The 24,693-nt window shown below is 38.6% G+C and overlaps 1 protein-coding gene, 1 long non-coding RNA gene and 1 other non-coding gene across 3 annotated transcripts in view; 1 reads left to right on the top strand and 2 right to left on the bottom strand.

Moving 5' to 3' along the window:
• Positions 1–988: 988 nt before the first annotated feature.
• C1GALT1C1 (C1GALT1 specific chaperone 1) lies at positions 989–5,275 on the bottom strand. Its single transcript, XM_024566817.4, has 2 exons — positions 5,098–5,275; positions 989–3,003 (listed from the first exon to the last, which is right to left on the bottom strand). The coding sequence occupies exon 2, from the start codon at positions 2,995–2,997 to the stop codon at positions 2,041–2,043; it is 957 nt and encodes a 318-aa protein (XP_024422585.2). The 5' UTR covers positions 2,998–3,003; positions 5,098–5,275; the 3' UTR covers positions 989–2,040.
• On the bottom strand, positions 1,019–1,210 carry LOC112310908 (U2 spliceosomal RNA). Its single transcript, XR_002975417.1, has one exon. It is a non-coding gene; the product is annotated as a U2 spliceosomal RNA (small nuclear RNA).
• A 184-nt stretch (positions 5,276–5,459) lies between the features above and the next one.
• The window catches only part of LOC112310405 (uncharacterized), an 80,623-nt gene continuing 61,389 nt past the window's right edge, over positions 5,460–24,693 (top strand). Inside the window, exon 1 of the long non-coding RNA XR_002975380.4 lies at positions 5,460–5,869. This is a non-coding gene — a long non-coding RNA (uncharacterized lncRNA). The remainder of the gene's footprint in view (positions 5,870–24,693) is intronic.

The following is a 24,693-nucleotide window of genomic DNA, read 5'->3' as shown; positions in this document are numbered from 1 at the left end:
GCTGTTGAATGCATGGTGAGCCAATCTATAATGATAACCTCAGCAATACCATTTTCTATGTTATAGAATCAGATTTTATCTACAAGACTGGGTATAAATAAATTCAAAGAGACAGCATATTATTTAAGACAACTAACATTTTATAAAGAAATACTTACGTATAAAAATATAATCAAGAACATCAATTTGGTTTAAAAAGCAACTGTTACCTTAGCACCCATTAGGAAATCAAACAATGGAATGCATTCACTGATATATTTGTTACAACTATACCGTGATACACTTACGAAACTGAAGGTGATAAATATAGTAGAAATGTAATACAGTGGTGTTGGGAGCGCTGACTGGGTGTTACAGTCAATGACATACTGTTTGTCATTGGACTCACACTGAACATGATTTGATCTGTGATAACTGCAACTGAGACCACATATTAGGGTGCTTGATAAAAGGGGTTTTATTATTTTTCAAAACCAATAATGCTTCATTTTAACCCAAAAGCCCCAATAAGGAAAATTATATAAATTAAAACAAATGGTTTTTACACACTATTCTCATCAACAATTTGATGCCTAAGGTCCTCTTGAGGAAATTATCTTTCTGGTTTGCAAAAGCTGTGGGAGACCATTAACATCATGAGCCCAGTTACAAGAAATGTTGAGCTCTAAAATGTCATGGTCTCTCGCCCTTATAGGTGCTTACAGATGTGACTTAATACAGCACATAAAGGCCCAATTTTAGGACAAGTCAGCTCCAAGTATCTCACACATTTACAAGCACAGGAGCTATTGCATTCACCACTGGATAAAGCTTGTGGGTAGCCACTGAAATTATGATATGGTAATCCAAGGTGAATAGTGAGGTTAAGGCTTCCACACCAAAAACAGTTGGATATGGTGCAACTATAAACATGGGGAAAATTTCAACATTTTAACAGGTAAACAAAAACAGGAAGGACTCAACTAAGGTAAATGAAACTGCCTGATTGCCAAAAGTTTTTTTTTTTTTTTTGTCCCTGAGGTGGCGCACCATTCCCAGGGATACCGCAATACCAGGTCAATGCAGGGCACAGATGGGGCAAGTTCCCGTTTTATCTCCCTGCTCCAAAAATCCATGTAATACATTGTTCTCAGATAGAGGACATATCAGATGTTAAACTGGTAGGAACTGATACCTACACTTGATTTTAGCCAAAAGGCTGAGACGTGATCAAGTTTTTCAAAGGAGACTTCCACAGAACTCATTTGCCAAGCAGGAATATATAAATATCAACTGATATAGTTTTATCTGAGTCACAGCTGAGAGCTTGATGAATTGGGAAACCACACAGTTAAATGACATTACATTCTTCATAGTCATCACTCCAATTTCAGTATCTGCCTAGACAAGTACAGGAATTACACTGAAATTGTGTATGCTGAGGAATGCCACTATATTAGCTCCCAGGAAAATTATTAAACTCTGTAAGTAATTGTAATTTTTTTTCTCTCAAGGATAGATTTCAACTTCCATTTTTACATTGGTTGAGATCATTTCCTTTGTTGCTTGGTTGTGTATTTTGAGAAAGCAAATTCACTGGCACTTGCAGAGGCTTAGAAAATAAACCAACATTAGAAGTAACGGAAACACAGCTGAAAGTTTTACTTTAATCAGAAGTTCACAACTACAGATTCATTTGCCTATCTTAGCCAGAAAGACCTTAAATTTTTTAACCAATTATCAAAAATATGTGCCACAGATTTTAATGTTCATAATTTAGAATTTATCACATAAATATATTTATAAATATATGCTTTATTTGCAAAAGTATTATTCTTAAAACATTTCTTCCAGCATGTTTGAAATTTTCATGTATGTTTTAAGGAAAAAAACCACCATATTTAAAAGGGTACTACTAAATTTTAATGCGTGATTAAACCAGTGTCACCAAATGGAAAAGGAAAAAGAGAAACAGACTGCTGTTAGATATGTAGTTGTTACTACAAATAATGACAACACATGTCCTATAAGGTGATCACATACATGCTCTTGTTTCACTTCTCAGTCATTGTCAGAACCATTTGGAGGTAAGAAAACCAATGCATCATTGAAAATATGCCCAAATGCCCTAAGACGGTATACCCCGTACATCATCACATGCATTTGATTAGGAGTCAGTCCATTAAAAGTAACAGCCATATCTGAACAACATCCTTGTACTACCAAATTGGGTTGATTAGTCATTGCCTCTTTAATAAAAAGCCCAACAGATTTGGTATTAAATACATCTTTTCCTTCAGAATCTTCTGCATTTTCTGCAAACACTCCAGCATATTTCAGGCAGACTGCTAGCTGCTTATCTTCAGATATCTTCCAAATCATCCCTCCCTGTTCAGGACACTTCTCAGGGACACTGAGAAGGCTGTTAAGTCTTTTCATTGATTCTATACTTAAGACAATTCCTCCTTCCACAGTCACATATTCAAGGTCTCCAGATTTTACAGTGTGGCCTAGATAGAAAGGCTGTGATGGATCCTTTTTTAACAAAAAGTACTTTAAGTTTTCAATAATGGCAAACGTTGAGGGGCGTGCAAGAAAGAACCAGTTGTACTGGTCTCTGTATTTGTCAAAGGCGTATTTATAAGCTTTTCTCATCATTAACCACATGTCATTTGTTTCCATGTTAACTGACTCAAATACTTTAACATTTTCAGAACTGAAGAACTCCGCCTTGTCACAGTGTTTGGTCCAAGTCTCCTTCACTGCAGCCCAAAGACTCACATCTTTGGGTTTTACAAGGATGATACAGTATACCCGAAAGCTCTTACTGAGCTCCATGCGTTCATTCTCTGAAATTTTCAAGATATCTTCTTTGTTAGGAGCTTGTAGGTGATGATGCTCATGGTGGTACATTCTATTTCCATAACCAATCCTAACGTGCCCTAGCATAGTGATCAAGGCACAGAAAATGCTTCCCAGCATCACACCCTTCAAAAATGAACTGCTTTCAGAAAGCATTTTTTCCTATAAAGAAGAAAGAAATCCTTAGGATACTTATTAGAAAGAATACTAGTGTAGTGATTTGATTTGGTATTCCTTATACACTTACATTTTGCTCTTAACATTAAAAAAGGTTCCCAAGTTTGAAATCAAGTTACTTGCATATAGTACCAAGGATTCTAAGACTTATTAGCTTCCAATTTATACTGTTCAGTATAAACTGGAAATTTGTAGCAACACCTCTAAGCAGAATTTTTTCTGGGAGGCTATTTTTGTACTTCAGCTATAGGGATTTAATTAACCAAGTACTGTATCAAAGCATTAGCCCGAGAAACCAATATTACATAGGTTATCTGTCCCTAATTCCCTTTAAAGGAATTGTTTCACAAGCTTGTCTTATACTATTTATATACCTCCCAGATAGAAATAGACTTTCATATCAAAACCTTAAATTGAAGAGATAAAACCACCAACAATTGGCAAATCATCAATGGAATCTGCTGACATTTTTGTTCTCAACCCAGTGCTTTATTTAAACGATGGCTGCTGTCCTTCGGTGTTCTGAGTACATCCAAAGCAATTTTCTTGAGATTGACACCATATGTGCTAATATTTACCCTTTCGTTCCTAAGACTAAATGGTTTCCAATAAATATCCCAACTAATTGATGTAATAAAAGTCCATCATGAAAATAGTTAAATTATTTGCATAAGAACTGAGTCAATATAGGCATATCTAGGGACCATTAATGAACATTTTTATTTCCTCTCAAGGTATTTTCTTATTCTTTGGGGAAGTGAGAGGGGGAAAGTCTACACTTGTATTTCAATTACAAACTAAAAGAAAAGCCAACATTAAATACAACTGTTGAGATTTTCCCAGTCTCCCCTCTATCTCCACAGGGAATGGTCTACTTAGCTACTGAGATTTTCTCTTTGACTTGTAAAGTTGAAAGGGGTCTTAGAAGCTACTAAATGTCATTTCTCTCATTTTACAGATAGGGAAACAGAGGGTCCAGAGAGTTCAAGTAACTGACCCAAAGTCACACAGTAAGTATTAGAACTGAACTAGAAATTAGATCTCCTGACATCAGTTTAACGCTTTTTCTATTACAGAATAATGATCTCAACAGTGCTTCTATCTGTATTATCAAGAAATAAACAAGTTAGAGAATAACCCTGTTTTCCTATAAATGAAAAAAATGTGGGACTTGTTAACCACAATTGACATTTTGCGCACATCACCATACTATTACAAGGAAACCATCCCTTGATTTTCTTATAGAGGAAATGGACTTTGACTTTTCCTAGGACAGATGTGGAATAGCTTGGCAAATGTAATTCCTCAGTGGGTGTGGGGAGGGTGAGGAAAGAGGTAGGATGGTTTTCTTGTGCCACTCACAGAACTTGGTCAATAAACACAGCTCTACGAAGGCAAAGAAAATCGACAGGAAACAAGTTCCGCTTAATATCAAAATTGTCAGATGCCATCTAAAATTAACTTAGGATTTTGGCATTTCAAATTATGCAATTTTCATTATTTCTGGCCAATATATAATTCACACGTGCCTCCCAACTTGATAAGGGCATATGTAAGAAACTTTTCTGATTGGCATACTACTCAAGTATCACTTGTACCAATTTTTCTAGGGAATAGATCTTTTTTTTTCCATTAGGGGAGGCAAAACAAAAAGTAACACTGGAGATGCACATGATAGGATGTTTGGTGCAGAAGAGAGGGAAACTTAAAACTGCACATGGGCACAAATGAAGCAAAAATTACTCGAGTGGTTTCTGAGATGCGTCTTTTTTAGGTGAAGATAGTTGGGGTGGAGTATGGAACGGGAAGGAGGATGAAATGGACAGCACAAGTGAGAGGGAGGTCATGGACACTACAAGACCCCATTGAAGGGCCAAGGAGGGCCTCCAGCAAGGCGGTTCTCAAGTCTCTCCATCCGCCCCCCTCCCGCCCCCACACTACTCCTCCCACTGCACCTGCCCCGTTACACCGCGTAGAGCATGCTGGGAGTGGGTGAAGGCCCAGGCCATCCCCCAAACACGGGCGGGGTCGGGCCCTGCCGGGGCCGCTCTAGATGCAGACCGATGCCCTGGCACTCACCCGCGTCTAGAACGACTCAGGGGTGGGAAAGCGCAACTGCGCACGGCTTTGCTCTCACGTTCGCGCGCCCCTCGGTTACGCTCCTGGTCGGGCTGCTCTAGATGTGGGCGGTGTCCTCTCGTTGGTTTCGCTAAAAGTGGGGAGGGCCAGGAAGTGGACGCCGCGACGGCGCGGGCAGCGGGGCGGGGCAAATGAGCCCTAGGCCTGAGGGAGCCGCTGGTCCGCGCAGACGTCAGAAGGGCCAGGAGCAAGCAGCACGTCCCTCTCCCCGCCCTCTGCCGAGGTCAGAGACGCGCGTCCTGCTGGCGTGACCCGCACGCTCCTCTCTACCCAATGGGACGCCCAGAGAAGCCTGCGTGCGTGACCTGCTGACACCTCCTACCACTTTGCATTCCCGGCGTGGAAGCTGCGGTAACCAGCAGGAGCATATCTCGTTGCAGACAACGTACTCCGTCATCATTGCACCCTCCAATTAACAAGAGGGTGCTCAACCCAGTACCTATGGACTGCGACCAAAATGCAAGCCGCAGAAATAGTTATCAAGTTATGAGGGCGAGGATTCGCTGTGGTTCGTGGAATGGCATCTGAAGCCCCAGTGTCTGCAATCCAATCCTGTCTTCACTGCGTCCGTTGGTATGCTGGAAAAGTTATCTCGCCTCGCTACGCCTCAGTCCCCTTCTTTGTAAAGTAGAGAAAATATCACGGTAGTGCTATCTCATAGAATATTAAATGAGAGTGCATATGACTCCATCAGCAAAAGACCAAGAATTAAGTAAGCATTCATTAAATGTTGGTTATTTTCACCCCTGTATCACTAGCACTTACCTTAGTGCTAGCACGTAGTAGGCAGTACATATTTGTGGAATTAATGAATGCTAGAGCTACAGATAAGAAGCCAACATCAGGATCAGGTGATTTCTATAAAGGCCACAGCTAAATTAATGGCAGTGGTAGGATTAGAACCCAGGTCTCCTAATTACAAGTGCAGAACTCTCCGCTAAACACGTTATCTGCATTTTTAAATTCATTTTTGTGGCAGGCAGGGTGTTTTGCTAAAACAAATTCTTACAAATATTTAAAAAGTACTGTCACTACATTCTATCCAAAAAATATTGAATGGCGACTTACTCAGGCCTGAGTTCCTAAAGACACATATATTTGTGCATTGGCAATGACCCAGTTTAGATGGAACTTTTCAAGAAGCATGGAAACAATGAACAAATAGATTTTAGGCATTTACTATCCTGGCAGCATTACCCTAAATTCTGGAGTTAGTGGTGAACAAAATTAGACCCCCTGCCTTCATGGAGCTCTCAGTGTAGCAGAGAAGAAAGACATAGAACAGTTCATTATAAATAATTGTAATGCTGTTATGTTCTTAAAAGGAATACAAAAAGGAATTTTAGTACTGGAAAGAAACGTAAGTCTGCAGAGCATCTTCACTATAATTTGTTAAATAATATAGTCCTTTCACATCACATAAATATATGTGTATGTATGTACATATATAGTTAAAATGAAGTATGTTGCAGAATAATATGTATAGTATGGTTATACAAAACAAAATTTTGGTGAAAACAAGTGAAATTTTATATAAGTACACATTTTTTGATCTGTGTGTATGAGCAAGGAGAGTTGGGGAAGGCTCAGCAGGCTGGTACTATTGATCACATCAGGAAGTCGAGGTAATTGGTTTTGTCTTCATACATCCTCATATTGCGTTGTTTCACTGGTTATAACAAGCATTTGTTTCTTTTGAATTTGAAGAACAGTAGCTAAAGGGATCTTTAAAATTAGAGGGATGAAATGGATAAGAGGAAAAGATACCAATAAAGATACTTTTTAAAGAATGAAATGTTTTGTGACAGAATGGACGGGCCTAGAGGGTATTATGCTAAGGGAAATAAGTCAGACAGAGAAGTACAAATATCACATGATTTCACTTATATGTGAAATCTAATGAACAAAACAAACAGAATACAAACTCACAGACACAGAGAACCCACTGACAGTTGTCATGGGGGGTGTTTGGGGCTGGGTGAAAAAGTGAAGGGATTGAATGGTCCAGTTTGGTGGTTACAGAAGAGTCACAGAGATGTAGATTACGGCAGAGGGAATATAGTCAAGAATACCGTGGTAACTGTGTGTGGGGCCAGGAGGGTATTTGAAGCAGCAAGGGGACCGACCACTCTGTAAAGTATGTGATTTTTTAACCACTTTGCAAGACATCTGAAACTAATACAGAATAATATTGAGTGTAAATTGTCATTGAAAAATTTAAACAATTAAAGAAACCAACAGGTTAGGTAGAAAAAAGGTAATTCAGGAGAAAGAAAATTGAATAACCTCATTAACAGTCAATGACTGTGTATAAGACAGAAAAAAATAGTACATCTTGTTTTACATGGCACATTGATAATTAGTTTATGTGTTATACTACTTTACAAGGGAAATTTTAGCTTATTTCAGAAAAATTCACTGAATGCAATAGAATACATTGAAAATAAAAATATGATCCCAAAAAAGAACCTTTTAAAGAGTGCAGAGAACTAGTATCTCCTTGCAAAAAGAGACCCAGGAAGGACAGATAGAAATGGTACTCAGAATTCAGAGACAGTGACAAAGACGTAATTTAAAATGCATCTTTTATCTAGTACAAGGGTATACCAAACTGGAAGTATTGCTATTGCTACAAGATGTTCTGAAACAAAAATACACCACAGGATTTGCAACACCAAAAACACTGTTAATTAGAGATTGTCTAAAAACTTAGTTTCTTTTTAATTTAAAGCAGAGTTTAAATATACTTAGTATTTGAAGTGAAGTTAACGAGGTAATTGACTTGTAGTCAGGTGATTGCATTTATAAAACACAATTCCACATTGTACCTCTAATTTAAAATTACATGCAATTAATATCTGTTAAAGTTAAGAATATTTATACTCTTTGGCCCAGTAAACCCACTTATTGTGATATCTGTCCCAGAAATTAAAGCGCCAGAATGTAAGGCTAAATGTGTAAGGGCAAATGCATTGTTGTTTATAATAGCAAAAATGGGGACTATCCATCAATAAGAGGGTGGTTGAATTAATTATGATGCCTCCACATAGCGAACTATTAAGCATAAAATAGGCATCTCATTTCAATAACCTGCACTAAACACGTCACTAAATACACTAACCTGCACCTTCTTGGGGAGGGTTGCTTTTGAGTTTGCTTGCCTTCATGTACGCAGTGGGTAAAGCATTCACAACCGACAACACTGCAGTTTTGGTAATGCCCTCCTGCCAAGTACATGCATTATTCACCATGAGAAGTCATTTATTTCTACCAATTGGCAATTCACTTGCATGTGAGCACTCAAATTTTCGAAATCGCTGCCAAGGCCTTTCAGAAATGAACATGGCTTTCTACAACAGAGCACTGGAATAATAAATGTTGAGGAAAATCTAAGATGGGTTGTTTTCTATATAACGTTTTTTTGGAGGGTCAAAAATGCCTTCAGTGTTTACCAACATTAAGTACCTGTAGCATATGTGCCAATTCTGCCCAGAGTTTTACAACTGTTCATCTTCAGTGAACATATTCCCTTGTCTGAGCACATTCATTATTGTTTACATTTGAGTATAGTTTGGTTCCTCAATGAATCTCATTTGTGTGTTCAGACACATTTATGCTTACAATCTCATTTCAAAAATGTTTTCCCATTTGATGGCCATCTGAGAGCTTTCCTTTTTTAAAAGTTAACAAACCCGCTTACTTGCCCCTGAATATGTTATAAGTGTTTACAGTAGGTAAGGCACTGTACTAGGTATTACTTAAAAAAAAAAACGTTATGGGGAATTTCAGACATATACAGAAATAGAAAAGTATAATGAAACCATATGTAATTTTTAGGAACCTTTAACATCAATTCAGAGCCAATCTTCTTACATCTCTACCCCGTCCACTTCCCTCCTCTTCAGATTCCTGTGAAGCATCTTCAGGACATCATGTCATTTCATCCACAAACATTTCAAATATCTCTATAAGAGATAAGAGCTTCTTATCTCTTAAAACCTCCCCACAATACCACTAGACAACTAAAAATGAATAATTCCTTAATATAATCAAATATCCAGTCAGTGTTCAAATTACCATTATCACAAATATGATTTTTAAATAATCTGAATCAAAATCCAAATAGTCTAAACATTGTGTTGCTTTTTGTGTCTGTTGAGTCTCTTTTTAGTCTATAGCCTCCCTCTCTCTTCTGTCTCTCTTTCTCCCTGCCCCGACTCATCCCAATTCTGCCGTGATTTTTTTATTGTTATTCAATTATAGTTGTCCCACATTTTTCCCCATTGCTCTCCCCTGCTATGCCTCACTCAGTCAGTCCCTACCCCATTCTCTGTGCCGACATGTCCTTGATACATGTTCCTTGACTCGCCCCTTCCCTTTCTTTCCCCTATTATCCCCCTCCCCTTGGTCACTGTCAGTTTGTTCTTTATTTCTCTGCCCTCGGTTCTATTTTTGTTATGTTTTGTTCATTACATTCCACTTATAGGTGAGATCATATGCTATTTGTCTTTCACTTCCTGGCTTATTTCACTTAGCATAATACTCTACAGTTCCACCATACTGTTTGTGAAGGATAGGTGTTCTTCTGCACAGTATTCCATTGTGTAAAATGTACCACAGATTTTTGATCCACTCATTTACTGATGGGCACTCAGGCTGTCCAGCACTTGGTTATTGTACATTGTGTTGCTATGAACATTGGGGTGCATAGGTTCTTTTGGATTGGTGTTTCAGGATTCTTAGGATATAATCCCAGCACTGGAATTGCTGGGTCAATAGGCAATTCCATTTTTAGTTTTCTGAGGAAATTCCATACTATTTTCCACAGTGGCTGCATCAATCTGCATTCCCACCGACAGGAACTAGGGTTCCCTTTTCTCCACAACCTCACCAGCACTTGTTTGTTGATTTGTTTATGATGGCCATTCTGACTGGTATAAAGTGGTATCTCATTGTCGTTTTAATTTGCATCTCTCTGATGGCTGGTGATGTTGAGCATTCTTTTATGTGTCTATGGTCCCTCTGTATGTCCTCCTTGGAGAAGTGTTTGTTCAGATACTTTGCCGATTTTTAAATTGGATTGTTTGTCTTCCTGATGTTGAGCTGTATGAGTTCTTTATAAATATGGAGTTCAAATCCTTGTCCAAGGTATCATTGGCAAATAAGTTTTCCCATGTGGTTGGTTCCCTTTTCATTTTGTTGATGTTTTCTTTAGCTGTGCAGAAGCTTTTTATTTTGATGTCCCATTTGTTTATTCTTCCTTTTTATCCCTTGCTCTAGGGGACATATCAGTGAAAGCATTGCTTCATGGGATATCTGAGATTTCCCTGCCTGTGTTCTCCTTTAGGACTTTTATGGTGTCATGACTTATATTTAAGACTTTCACCCATCTTGATTTTATTTTGGTGTAAGGTTTAAGTTGGTGGTCTAGTTTAATTTTTTTGCATGTACTTGTCTAGATCTCCCAAAACCATTTATTGAAGAGGCTATTTTTACTCCATTTTACACTCCTTTCCCCTTTGTAAAATATTAATTGACTGTAGAGACATGCATTTATTTCTGGGCTCTCTATTCTGTTCCATTGGTCTATGTGTCTGTTCTTATGCCAGTACCAGGCTGTTTTGATTACAGTGGCCTTGTAATAGTTTGATATCAGGTATTGTGATCCCTCCTGCTTTGTTCTTATTTCTCAAAATTGCTGAGGCTATTCAGGGTCATTTATGGTTCCATATAAATTTTTGAAATACTTGTTCTATATCTGTAAAATATGTCATTGTTATTTTGATAGGGATTGAATCTATAGATTGCTTTGGGTAGCATGGACATTTTAACGATGTTTGTTCTTCCAATCCTACACAGTATACGCTTCCATATATTTGTATCTTCCTTAACTTCTTTCTTCACTGTTGTGTAGTTTTCTGAGTACAGGTCTTTTATCTCTTTGGTTAGGTTTCTTCCTAGGTACTTTATTTTTCTTGTTGCCACAGCAAATGGTTTTTTTTTTCCTAATTTCTGTTTCTGATATTTTATTGTTAGTATACGAAAATGCCTTCGATTTCTGAGTATTGACTTTGTATCCTACTGTTTTACCAAATACACTAATTAATTTGAGTACATTTTGGTGGAGTCTATAGGGTTTTCTATGCACACTATTATGTCATCAGCAAAAAGTGACAGTTTTATTTCCTATTTTCCAATATGAATGCCTTTTACTTCTTTTTCTTGTCTGATCGCTGTGGCTAGAACTTCTAATACTGTGTTGAATAGAAGTGGTGAAAGCAGACACCTTTGTCTTGTTCCTTAGGGGGAAAGCTTTTAGTTTGTGCCTGTTGAATATGATGTTGGCTGTAGGTTTCTCGTATACGGCCTTTATTATGTTGAGTTAGGCTCCCTGTACTCCAACTTTACTGAGTGTTTTTATCATAAACAGGTGCTGTAACTTATGAAATGACTTCCACATCTATTGATATGATCATGTGATTTTTGCCTTTCCTTTTGTTTATGTGATGTATTATACTTATTGATTTGCGAATATTGTACCATCCTTGCATCCTTGGTATGAATCCCACTTGATCATGGTGTATGATCTTTTTAAGTATTGGTGGATGTAGTTTGCCAATATTTTGTTGACGATTTTAGCATTTATGTTCATCAGCGGTATTGGCCTGTAGTTTTCTTTTTTTGTTGTGTCTTTATCTGGTTTTGGGCTAGCTTCATAAAAAGAGTATGGAAGTCTTCCCTCTTCTTGAATATCTTAGAATAGTTACAGAAGGATTGGGGTTAGCTCTTCCCTAAATATTTTGTAAAATTCTCTTGTGAAGCTGTCTGGTGTAGGGCTTTTGTGTGCTGAGAGTTTTTGATGACTGCTTCAATTTCACTAGCTGTTATTGGCTATTCAGGATTTCTGCTTCTTCTCGACTCAGTTTTGGAAGATTATATTTTTCTAGAAATTTGTTCATTTCACCCAGGTTTTCAAATATCTTAGCATATAGTTGTACATAGTAATTTCTTACAATCCTTTGTATTTCTGTGATATCAGTGATAATTTGTCCTCTTTTGTTTCTGATTTTATTTGGGCCCTCTCTCTTTGTTTCTTGATGAGTCTGGTTGAAGGCTTGTTGATTTTGTTTATCATTTCAAAGAACCAGCTCCTGGATTTATTGATCTTTTGAATTGTTCTTTTAGTCATTTAATTCTGCTCTGATACTGATTATTTCTTCTCTTTTACTCACTCTGGGCTTTGTTGTTGTTCCTCTTGTTCTTGTAAATGTAGGGTTAGGTTGTTTATTTGAAATGTTTCTATCTTTTTGAGGTAGGCTGTTTCTCTATGAACTTCCCTCTCAGGACTGCCTTCACTGTGTCCTTTAGGTTCTGGGCTGTTGTGTGTTCATTTTCATTTGTTTCCAGAAAGTTTTTGATTTCTTCCTTGATCTTGTTCTTTACCCATTTATTGTTTAATAACATGTTATTCAATCTCCATGAGTTTGAGTTTTTTCTTTGAGGTTGGTTTCTAGTTTCAGTCCCTTGTTGTCAGAAAAAATGCTTGATATGATTTCAATTTTCTTGAACTTGTTGAGGCTTGTTTTGTGTCCTATCATGTGGTCTATCTTTGAAAATGTTCCATGTGCATTTGAAAAGTATGTGCATTTTGCTTCCTTGGGGTGAAAGTTTCTGTATATATCAGTTATGTCCATTTGCTTTAGAGTGTCGTTTAATGCCACAATATCCTTGTGATATGTTATTTGGAAGATCTGTCCACTGTTGACCGTGGGGTGTTAAAATCCCCTCGTATAAGAGTGTTGCTCTCTATATCTTTCTTGAAGTCCTCCAAGACTTTCGTTATATATTTGGGTGCTCCTATCTTGGGTTTATATATGTTTATACTCTTTATATCTTCTTGATGGATTCTACCATTAAGTATTATGAAGTGTCTTTCTCTGTCTCTTGTTATGACCTTTGTTTTGAAATCTGTTTTGTCTGATATAAGTATTGCTACCCCAGCTTTTTTTTTTTCCTGTCCATTTACTTGGAATAGTCTTTTCCAATCCTTCACTTTTAGTCTGTGTAGATGTTTTGTTCTGAGGTGGGTTTCTTGTAGACAGCATATATGTGGGTCATGTTTTCTTATCCATTCAGTTACCCTGTCTTTTTAGTGGAGTATTTAATCCATTTACATTCAAGGTTATTTAAGAACACCACACACTCTACTCTGTGCCTCTTCTCTGGGCTGGGGCTGAGAAACCACCTCCTTTTCCGCCCAGCTGATCAATCCACCCAGCTGTACTGAATGGGAGTAAATTGCACCCACAATCCTCCCTCCTTTTTGGCAGGGCAGCTGTATTCATGGGGTCCTTGCCCAGCAAACCTAAGCTCCCCTTTTAAAAGATGTCTCTCTGGGCTCTCCCACTGCAGCACTAAGCCACCCACCAGCTTTCCACACATTACGCCTCTCCAATAAGTCAAGAGTCTATCTCAGTCATGGCCAGTGGTGGCCCTCTTTTTCCCCCAGATCCAGGTGCAGACAATATCCCTGGCACTCCCTGGCACTTTCCTGGTCAGTGTCCACCACTGCAGCTAGTGTGTGCTGCTAGCTGTGTATGTATGCAGTCTGGTTCTCCCAATGACTTTGCATATCCAAGTCACTCCTGCCTGGGTCTGGGGATTCCCTGCCCTGGGAGGGGAGGGAGCCACTAGGCTGCTATCTCTGACTGGACTCTCCATGGATGCTGGCCCTGAGGCAGCTGCTGTTCCTGGTGCCATGTCTGGGGACTTTCCCTGTCCATCTATAAAACCTCCTTAACACCTGTTTTGAAGTATCTTCTGTACTCTTTCGCTTCCAAACTTCATATCAGCTAAGATTCTGTTGATTGCTCACTTTGTTTTTCGGAAGATTTGCTAAGTGTCCCAGTTGGGTGCACAAGCAACTGGCCTCAGCTCCCACCTACTTGGCCGCCATCTTCTGAATTTGCCTTGATATATTTTTGTTGAAGAAATCTGTTTTTTGGTCCTGTACATTTAACCACAGCCTGATGCAGGTAGCCTCATCCCGTTTCCTTTAATACATTTCTCTGTCCTTTGTGTTCCTTATACACAAGTAGTTAGATCAAAAGCTGGGTTACCAGGCTTAGCAAATAAAAGTACAGAGTGCTCAGTTAAAATTGAATTTCAGATAAACAATGAATACTCTTTTAGTATACGTATCTCCCAAATATAATGCATGTGGTATACTAAATGTGTCATAGGACATGCTTACACTAAAAAAAATTATTTGTTATTTATCTGGAATTCAATTTTAACTGGGCATTGTGAATTTTATCTGGCAACTGTGATCCGAATCTAAACGTTTTGCTTAATTCAGTTTCCATTTATTTTTTGGTGGGGAGCAGGGGCAATATTACTTCAAAGATGGTGGCACATGGTGGTTTGTTCGGGAGCCTTATCTCTAGTTGTCACTCTTTTGATGTCAGCTGCCATTGATGCTTAATGCCTAGATCCATAATTCATTAGGGTTGCATTATGGTAATCTAATTTTCCAAGGCATATTTAATTTTATTAAAATTTTTTTTCAGGATGCATGTATCTTTTATTTTTAATATTTTGATTTAATCTTTATTGTATTTCTTTTCAATTACCATTTAATCATTTTATACCCCCCATCCCCAGGAATTACCACACTGTTGTCCATGAGTCCTTTTTCCTTTTTGCTCAATCCCTCCACCCCCTTACCTCCCTGCCCCTGACTAGCAGTCATCCTGCTCTCCATCTATGAGTCTGTCCCCATTTTTTTGTAAGTTCAGTTTCTTCATTAGATTCCAAATATGAATGAAATCATGGTATCTGTCTTTCTCTGACTAGCTTATTTCACTTAGCATAATGTTCTCCAGGTCCACAAATACTGTCTCAAAGGTTAAGTTTTCTTCCTTTTTATGGCTGAGTAGTATTCCACATGTAAATGCCCTGTAGTTGTTTTATCAACTCATCTACTGATGGACACTTGGGCTGCTTCAATATCTTGGCGATTGTAGATAATGGTGCAATGAACATAGGGTTGCTTATGTTCTTTCTAATTAGTGTTTTGGGTTCCTTCGGATATACTCCCAGAAGTGGAATCGCTGGGTCAAAAGACAGATCCATTTTTAATTTTATGAGATATCTCCATACTGCTTTCCACAGTGGCTGCACCACTCTGCATTCCCACCAGCAGGGCAAAAGAGTTTACCTTTCTCCACATCCTTGCTGAACTTGTTGGTTGTTGATTTATTGATGATAGCCATTCTGACAGGTGTGAGATGGTATCTCATTGTAGTTTTAATTTGCATCTCTCTGATGATACTGATGTTGAGCATCTTTTCATATGTGTATTGGCCATCTGTATGTCCTCTTTGGAGAAGTGTCTATTCAGGTCATTTGCCCATTTTTTAATTGGGTTGTTTGTTCTTTTGGTGTTGAGTTATACATTTTGGATATTAACCTCTTACCAGATGTATCAGCGAATATGTTCTCCCATTCTGTGGGTTGTGTTTTTATTTTGTTGATTACCTTCACTGTGCAAAAACTTTTTAGTTTGATGTAGTCCCATTTGTTTATTTTTTTTTCTTTTGTTTCCCTTGCCTGAGGAAATATATCCGATAAAATACTGCTATGAGCAATGTCTGAGATTTTGCTGCCTATGTTTTGTTCAATGAGTTTTATGGTTTTGGGTCTGCCATTTTAAGTCTTTGATCCATTTTGAATTTATTCTTGTGTGCAGTGTAAGGAGGTTGTCTAGTTTCATTTTTCTGCACATATCTGTCCAATTTTCACAACACCATTTATTAAATAAACTATCCTTAGCCCATTGTATGTGCTTACTTCCTCTGTCGAATATTAATTGACTATAAAGGTGTGTTTTTATTTCTGGCCTCACTGTTCTGTTCCATTGATCTGTGTGTCTGTTTTTATGCCAGCACCGGGCTGTTTTGATTATTATGGCCTTACATTGTAGTTTAATATTAGGTAGTGTGACTACTCCAACTTTGTTCTTCTCTTTCAGAATCACTGTTGCTATGTGTGGCCTCTGTGGTTCCATATAAATTTTTGAAGTATTTGTTCTAGTTCTGTGAAATATGTCATTGCAATCTTGATAGGAATTGCCTTGAATCTGTAGATTGCTTTGAGTAGGATTGACATTTTAATGATGCTAATTTTTCCCACCCATGAACATGGCATATTCTTCCACTTATTTGCATCCTTTTAAATTTCTTCCTTCAATGTGTTATAATTTTCTCAGCAGCGGTCTTTTACATCCTTGGTTAGATTTTTTCCTAGGTATTTTATTCTTTGTTAGCGATTGTGAATGGGATTTTCTTAATTTCCCTTTCTGTTAGTTTGTTATTGGCATACAAAATGCAACTGATTTCTGGGTATTAATTTTGCATCATGATACGTTCCTGAATTTGTTTATCAGCAAAGTATCAATGAATGGGTCAACAATGAGATCAAGGAAGAAATCAAAAGATACCTTGAAAGAAATAAAAATGAAAACACAACAAGCCATTCTAGTAGTTTCTTGGTGGAATCTTCGTGGTTGTCTATGTACAGTATTATGTCCTATGCAAATAATAACAGTTTTACTTTTTCCTTTCTCATTTGGATGCCTTTTATTTCTCTTCTTGTCTGATTGCTGTAGCTAAGACTTTTAGTACTGTGTTGACTAAGAGAGGTAAGAATGGGCATCCCTGTCTTGCTCCTGATCTTAAGGGGAATGCTCATAGTTTTTGCCCGTTGAGTATGGTGCTGGCAGTGGTTTTGTCATATATGGCTGCTATTATGTTTAGATATGTTCCCTCTAATCCCACTTTGCTGAGAGTTTTTATCATAAGTGGGTCTGGGTTTTATCAAATACTTTTTCTGCATCTATTGATATGATCATGTGGCTTTTTTCCTTCATTTTGTTTATGTGGTGAATCACATTTTTTGATTTGTGCATGTTGTACCAACCTTGTATTCCCGGAATAAATCCCACTTAGTCATAGTGTATGATATTTTTGATGCATTACTATAATTGGTTTGCTTATATTTACTGGAAGATTTTAGCATCTATGTTCATCAGGGATATTGGCCTATGATTTTCCTTCTTTGTTGTGGTTTTATCTGATTTTGGAATTAGGAAAATGCTGGCCATGTAAAATGAGTTTGGGACCTTTCCCTCCTCTTGAATTTTATGAAATAGTTTGAGTAGGAGCGGTGTTAGTTCTCCTCACAATGTTTGGTAAAATTCACTTGTGAAGCCATCTGGTCCAGGGCTTTTGTTTGTTGGGAGTTTTTGACTACTGCTTCAATTTCATTAGGTGTAATCTGTCTATTCAGATTCTATGAATCTTCCTGATTTAGTTTTGGAGGATGATATGTTTCTAGGAATTTATCCATTTCATCCAGGTTCTTGGTATATAGTTGTTCATAATATTTTCTTACAGTCCTTTGTATCTTTGGTGTCAGTTGTTATTTCTCCTCTTTCATTTCTGATTTTATTTATCTGGGTCCTTTCCCTTTTTTCTTGATGAGTCTGATCAAAGATTTGTCAACCTTGTTTATCTTTTCTAAGAATTAGGTCTTGGATTCATTGGTCTTTTGTATACTTTTTAAAATTCTATTTTGTATATTTCTGCTCTGATCTTTGTCATTTCCTTCCTTGTACTCACTTTGGGCTTTGTTATTCTTTTTCAAGTTCCTTTAAGTGTGAACTTACATAGTTTATTTGAGCTTCTTCTTTTTGTTTTTCCTTTTTTTTTTGAGGTAGGCTTGTAATGCTATGAATTTCCCTCTCATGATGGCTTTCCCTGTGTCCCAAGGATTTCGGGTTGTTGTGTTTTCATTTTGATTTGTTTCAAGGTATTTTTTGATTTCTTCCTTGCTCTCATTGTTGACCCATTCATTATTTAATAACATGTTATTTAGCTTCCACGTCTTTGTGTATTTTTTAGTTTTCTTCTTGTGATTGATTTTTAGTTTCATAGCATTGTGGTCAGAGAGGATGTTTGATATGATTTCAGTCTTCTTAAATTTACTGAGACTTGTTTTGTGTCCTAACATGTGGCCTATCCTATGAAATATTCCATGTGCACTTGAAAAGTATGTATATTCTGCTGCTTTGGGGTGAAATGCTCTGAAGATATCAATTAAATCCATTTGATGTAGTGTGTTGTGTAAGGCCACTGTCTCCTTGTTGATTTTCTGTCTGGAAGATCTATCCATTGAAGTCATAGAGTTGTTAAAATCTCAAAATATGACTGTATTTCTATTGATCTCTCCCTTTATGTCCTTCAAGATTTGCTTTACATATTTAGGTGTTGCTATGTTGGCTGTGGAAATGTTTACTAGTGTTATATCCTCTTGTTGGATTGTTCCCTTTATCATTATGTAGTGTTCTTCTCTAGCTCTTACTATAGCCTTGGTTTTACAGTCTATTTTATCAGATATAAGTACTGCTTACTCAGCTTTTTTTTCCATTTGCATGAAATATCTTTTTCCATTCCTTTACTTTTAGTCTGTATATTTCAATCTGAAATGTGTCACTTGGAGGGAGAATATATATGGGTCTTGTTTTCTTATCCATTTAGCTAACCCTGCATCTTTTGGTTGGAGCATTTAAACCATTTACATTCAAGGTGATTATTGATAGATAAGTATTTAGTGCCATTTTATTGTTAGTTATTATCCTCTGTTTTCTTTTCCTTTCTCACCTTTTTTTTTTTTTTTTTTTCCCCCTTAAAGCAAGCCCTTTAATATTTATTGCAGTTTTGGTCTGGTGTTAACTCCTTTAGCTTTTTCTTGTCTGGCAAGCTCCTTATTTCTCCTTCAATTTTAAACGTTAGCCTTGCTGGGTAAATTAGCCTTGGTTTAGGTCCTTGCTTTTCATCATCTTGAATATTTCATGCTGCTCCCTTCTGGCCTGAAATGTTTCTGTTGAGAAATCAGATGCCAGTCTAATTTGAGCTCCCTTGTAGTAAATACCTGCTTTTCTCCTATGGCTTTTAGGATTCTCTCCTTGTCTTTAAGCCTTGCCATTTTACTTATGATGTGTCTCAGTGTAGGCTTCTTAGGGTCCAAATTTCTGGAAATTTGAGTTTCCTGGACTTGTTTGTCTTTGTCCTTTACCAGATTAGGGAAGTTTTCAGTCATTATTTTTTTCAGATAGGTTCTTGATCCCTTGCTCACTCTCTTTTCCTTCTGGTATTCCCATGATGTGGATGTTCTTACGTCTCATGCTGTCCAAAATGTTTCTTAAGCTCTCCTCATTTTTTAAAATTGTTTTCTGATTTTGCTGCTCTGCTTGGGTGTTTTTTCCTACCTTGTCTTCCAAATTGCTTATTTGATCCTCTGGTTCATCTAACTTACTGTTTATTGCTTCCAATGTATTATTTATTGCAGATATTGCATTCTTTATTTCTGACTGTTCTTTTTTTATGGGTTCTATGTCTTTTTTAATGCTGTTGATTATCCTTATAATCATTAGTCTAAACTCTCTGTCTGATAAATCGCTTGCCTCTGTTTCATCTATTTCTTTTTCTGGAGATTTCTCTTGTTCTTTCATTTGGAGTCTGTTCTTTGTCTTCCCATTTTGGCTGCTTCTTTGTATTTTCTGTGTTAGCTGTTAAACAGTCAGTGATATGGCCTCAAGCTGTAATCAGCAGCCTGGTTTAAGCTCCACAGGGTGGGGCTTTTGCTTCCCCTCAGGCTGAAGACACTGAAAAGGGATTGCTCTGCCCGAGAAAGATGGCTTTTGCATAATGTCAAATGACTCAACACAGGGATCCTGGAGGCTGACCCTTTAGTTTCCTCCGCCGAGCCACCAACCCCAGACTAGTGTTTTTAGTCCCCTCTGCCCTCCCTCTGCCAGAGCCCAGGTTAAGTGAGTGCAAACGAAACTTTGTGTGTTGGCCCTTTGAGAGGCTGTGTTTCCAGACTTCTCTCCCTGGCAGACAGAAACCCTGCTGCTTTTCGCAGCTGGATGTTATCTGGGTTCCTTTTGTGGCTCTGTTGCTGTAGGCTGGGGAGCCCAGTTTGGGATTTAGACCCCACACATGTCAGGGGGACTCCGTAGCCACATAAATATCCCTCCAGTGCTTCAGCTGCTACCTGTGGGAGCCCAGCCAGCCCTCTTGCAGTTCCTCCACACTCCCTACCAGTCTCATTGTGGTAGGGAGTGTTTTCTCAAGTGTTTTCTTCTTTTGTCCTTGGTAATAAGGCTTCTCTCCACTTACTGTTCAGTTGGTTATTTTGGATGCTTTTCTTTACAATTTAGTCATAATTCCAGATTGGTCCTGGTAGGAGGTTAGTGTAGCTTCTACTTACTCCTCTGCCATCTTGGATCTCCTAAGGCATATTTTCAGAGGAATTTTGTTGTAGTGATGAAGAGGCTAAGAGGTCAGGCCCTGGCATAGGATATAGACTTCATTTGAGCTTTGGCTCAGTGGTTTACTAGCTATGTGACCAGGGGCAAGTTATTTTCCTTCTCGCAGCCTTAGCGTCCTCATCGTAAAACAAGGTTCATAAGTGTACCTATGTCATAAGATTTTTTGAGGATCAAATGACTACATGGAGGACTTAGAACATTGCACAGCACAAAGCAGATGCCCACAAGAGCTAGCTATTAGATCTAATGAGACTCTTGAATTATGGCCTGTCAAATTCATGATTTTCCAGTATTAAAAACTTTAAATCCTATATTCAGCAGTTAGGTTATAGTTTCAAATTATTAATAAAAAGCAATAAATATGTATCGAATGAACAGCGTCTCGTAATTGTCCAATGCTTTGCAGTTGACACAAGCTTTCCTCACGTGAATCCATTCGCACTTGATCCTCATAGCAGCCTTTCCACTGGAAGGAGTGGTCTCATCCATTCTTTACATCCAGAGAATCTTTATCTGGAGGTTGTTACACAACAGACCCGGGGGGGTGGTGGTAAATGATATACTATTACCAAATGGACCCCCCATTGTGGTCCAGGGGCCCCCCTCCCCGTACTAGGCTTGCCTTGCCCACCACCAGGGAAAGACATCTCCCAATGCCAGAGATTGGTGAAAAGGAAAGGAATTATTTATTCAGTTATACAGACTTAGAGTAATGACTTAATGTCTTCATTAAAATACTAAAGCCCTTCAGAATACCCACAGACACACACAGTCCTTCCTTCTCCCTCTGCCCAGTCCGGGGCACCGTGTCTCAGGAAAAGAAGTAGAAATCCGTGGCTCAGGTAGGCCCTCGGTTCCCAGCACCATCAGCTGTGTCACCACCACGATCTCAAGTTCTTAATCCAAACCCACATGGCACCACCTTCTCCTGTCCCACCAGCAAGAGTCCTTTCACCCCTTTCCTTACCGCAGCATCTCTCCTGCATTCTTCCAAACTGCTGAGAGAGCTCTTCATCATTGCTACATCTTGCTTCTCAGCTTTCTAAGCTGTGTGGCAAAGGAAGCCCCAAATCCATGTTGTTCCAACCATCCAGCATGGCTGCCACGCCTGGTTTTAAATCCCAGAGCCAATCTTCCTCTGGAGCCCCATTTCTGACTCCTCCCACAGTCAGTTACACCTGCCAGCATTACCTATTTTTCCATCCTTTCTTGGCTGCCATAGTAAGTCTGGGCAGGCGTGGCCCCATGGCGTGGAGCCAGTCTTATCCAAGCTCTCACACAGGCCCTGTAACCAGGGGGAGTTGCCTCCCAGTTACATCCTGGGTGGAAGTCACTCCCATCCCCCTGGCTCAAAGCAGGGCCACAGCTATTTAACATATCCATGAAACCACTTAAAGGTTATAGATATGTTAAATGACCATGCCTGTGGTTAGTTGCAAAATTGTTGCTATGCAAAACAGCTCTGGATGGCCCTGCTCCATGTGTCCCATTCCCCAGTTTAGAGTGGCAGGGGTGAGGACATCCCATATTTTTTTTTGATATTTCCTGGACACCCTGAGTTCTGGACCCCGTTACAAATCCCTATTTGGGTCCCCCTTTGGCTGCACCCTGTTACAGTGTGGCTTGTTCTTGCTGTGTGTAACACAGCTAGAAAGTCACACAATTGGCAGTGACTTGGTCCTATCCCACGGCTCTTCTGATGGAAAACAAAGTGAGCAAATTTGTGTGGTCCTCCCTCTGTGCAGTGCTTTCATTTCTTGGTTCCAGTGACAACTCTGTCTTGTTTTCCTTTTCAACTTCTCTTTTCCCCTCAAACTACTCCCTCCCTGTCCCTATTCTTGGTGTCTCTTTCTCCTTTTCTGAATGTACTTTTCCCCCAATGTTCTATCCTTGGGTCATTTTTAGGTTAGAAGCCTTAGAAATGGGCAACGAAGGTAGAGATAAAGGAGGTTAAGGACATTATTCTGACATTTCAAAAGCCTCATTTTTTAGTGATAGGAAGGGGGTTAGTTTTTAAAAAATAAATCTTTATAAAAGATCTGAAGGAATTGCAGTGAAATCTCCAAGAGGACAATTCCATGAAATGCTTCCTGACAATAAAAAGTTTAGTTGATGGGAATAAAGTATAAGGAAATCTCGGGAGTATGGGTATGGGCTCATTATTGAAAGGCCTAAGGATAATTTACATATGTAAATGTACACACGTGCATTTGATGCTAAGGCAGGTGGCTGGGGTTGATTGTAGAGCTCAGAACAGATTTTTCTCCTGCTGAGATTGGTTGGCATTTTGGAAGGTATTGGCAGACACTCTAATATGGACATCCACAATCCATCCTGTCAAGGGCCATGGAAGAGTGTAAAACTAAAATCTACGAGGGAAGAAAAACAGTCGGGCCTAAGGGGTTTCCCCTCCTTTTCCAGAGAGAGTTGATAGGCCTGTTGACAGTGGAAAAAATGAGTCAAAAGCTACCTTGTTGAGAGGTTTCCCCCTTCTACTTGAAGGAATGAAAATGAGAGTAGCAAGTTCTCACAGTGGTGATGGTTATAGAGCAACATGCTGCAGGCAAGCTGTACTGCTGACAGGACCAGCTACATAATTCGCAGGACCCAGTGCAAAAGGAAAATGTGAGGCCCCTTGCTCATGAATTATTCAGAATTTCAACATAGTGACAGCAAAATATTAAACCAAACATGGGCTCTTCTAAGCTTGGGCCTCTGTGTGACAGCATAGGTTGTATGTCTATCACTTACTCCTGGGCAGCGGGGGTAGTCATAGCAAAAATTCAGAAGGCATGATAGAAAGGTATAAGGCAGAAAACCAAGCTCACAGAAAAATTTACCACCTAGAAACAACCATTGTTATCCTTTTGGCCCTTAAAAAAACATTACATCTTGGACAGTTTTCCATGTTAGGAGATATAAATCATCTCAATCCTATTGTGGAGGGAGGAAAAATCATTTTCCTTATCATTTTCTAAGTTATTCTGGCTGGTCTGATAGGTTAACATGAGCCAGATTAACATGACCAAATTTATTATGGATGTACATACTGGCGCTCCATAAGAACATGAGACTAGAGGACACACTGGGCTGTTGAGGCTTATATGCCCTTCTGGGCTAAGGAGAGGGAGGCAGGGGTCTGGGTCTGGGACTTCAAAGGGAAAGTAGGCAACTCACAGATAGAACAGAAAGAGCAAACATTTGGTAAATTCTTGCTAGGCCTCCCAGAAACAATGAGACACAAAGGGGAAACTAACAGATAGACTTTGCTTGGCTTCTCCCTGTTTGCCACACACTTAGATCATATTATGATGCTAAGGTGACAGCTCCCTTCCTTTAAACAGGTTTTTCGGTACGAAAAGAGGGAGGTTCAAACTTCTTTCTGAGTCTTTCATTTCTTAAAAATACCCAACTTAAAATAATAAATATCCAAGAGGCATATTTTGAGGTGGCAAAGTCTGCTCTACCTCACTACTGTATAGAGGTTCCATGTTCCATTTAACCAAACCCTATTGTTGGGTATCTGAGGAGTCTTGACTCTTCATTATTACAAATGGTGCATATTGAATATCAATAAAGTTAAGTGGGATGGAATAAGTCAATCAGTGTAAAGCACTTCACAGAGTACTTAGCAAATAGCAAGCTCATTATAAATGTTAGTGTTACTTTTATGTTGTCCAGTTGCCCCATGTGAAGGTGAATTGATTTACATTTTCAATAGGGCTTAATTATCCTAAATCCTTGCCAATTCTTTCAGTTTTTCCTTTTGTATTTCTTCCTTTGTTAATGATCTGTTCATGTGCTTTGATGGTTCTCCTATTGGATTCCTCGTGCTTTCAAAATTGTAATTGATTTCTGTATTGGGGCTACTGATCCTTTGTAATATGAATAACCAGTGCTTATTTTCCCTATTTTTTTGTTTGATTTCCTTTGCTTTAACTACACAGGCATTTTGAAGTTTAATACAGTACAGTTAAATCTGTCCATCTTTTACGTTCAGATTTCTGTCTTTGCTGCCCTTTAGAAAGTCTTTTGCCACAGAACAAGTCTAGAGTTCAATGGTGGTGTAGCCTTTCCTGCTGTAGGTTGGCTCCCCCAGTTTTCCTCTGAGGCTTCATTCTTCTGGGGCATCATTTTCTAAG

The sequence above is a fragment of the Desmodus rotundus genome, chromosome X (assembly GCF_022682495.2).
Source record: "Desmodus rotundus isolate HL8 chromosome X, HLdesRot8A.1, whole genome shotgun sequence".
In the NCBI taxonomy this organism is placed as follows: domain Eukaryota; kingdom Metazoa; phylum Chordata; class Mammalia; order Chiroptera; family Phyllostomidae; genus Desmodus; species Desmodus rotundus.
Note: the sequence above shows the minus strand (reverse complement) of the source record. Positions and strands in the feature narration are given on the sequence as shown.

Excerpts from the sequence above, each read along its gene's own strand:
- C1GALT1C1 (XM_024566817.4), bottom strand. The coding sequence starts at position 2,997 with ATGCTTTCTGAAAGCAGTTCATTTTTGAAGGGTGTGATGCTGGGAAGC.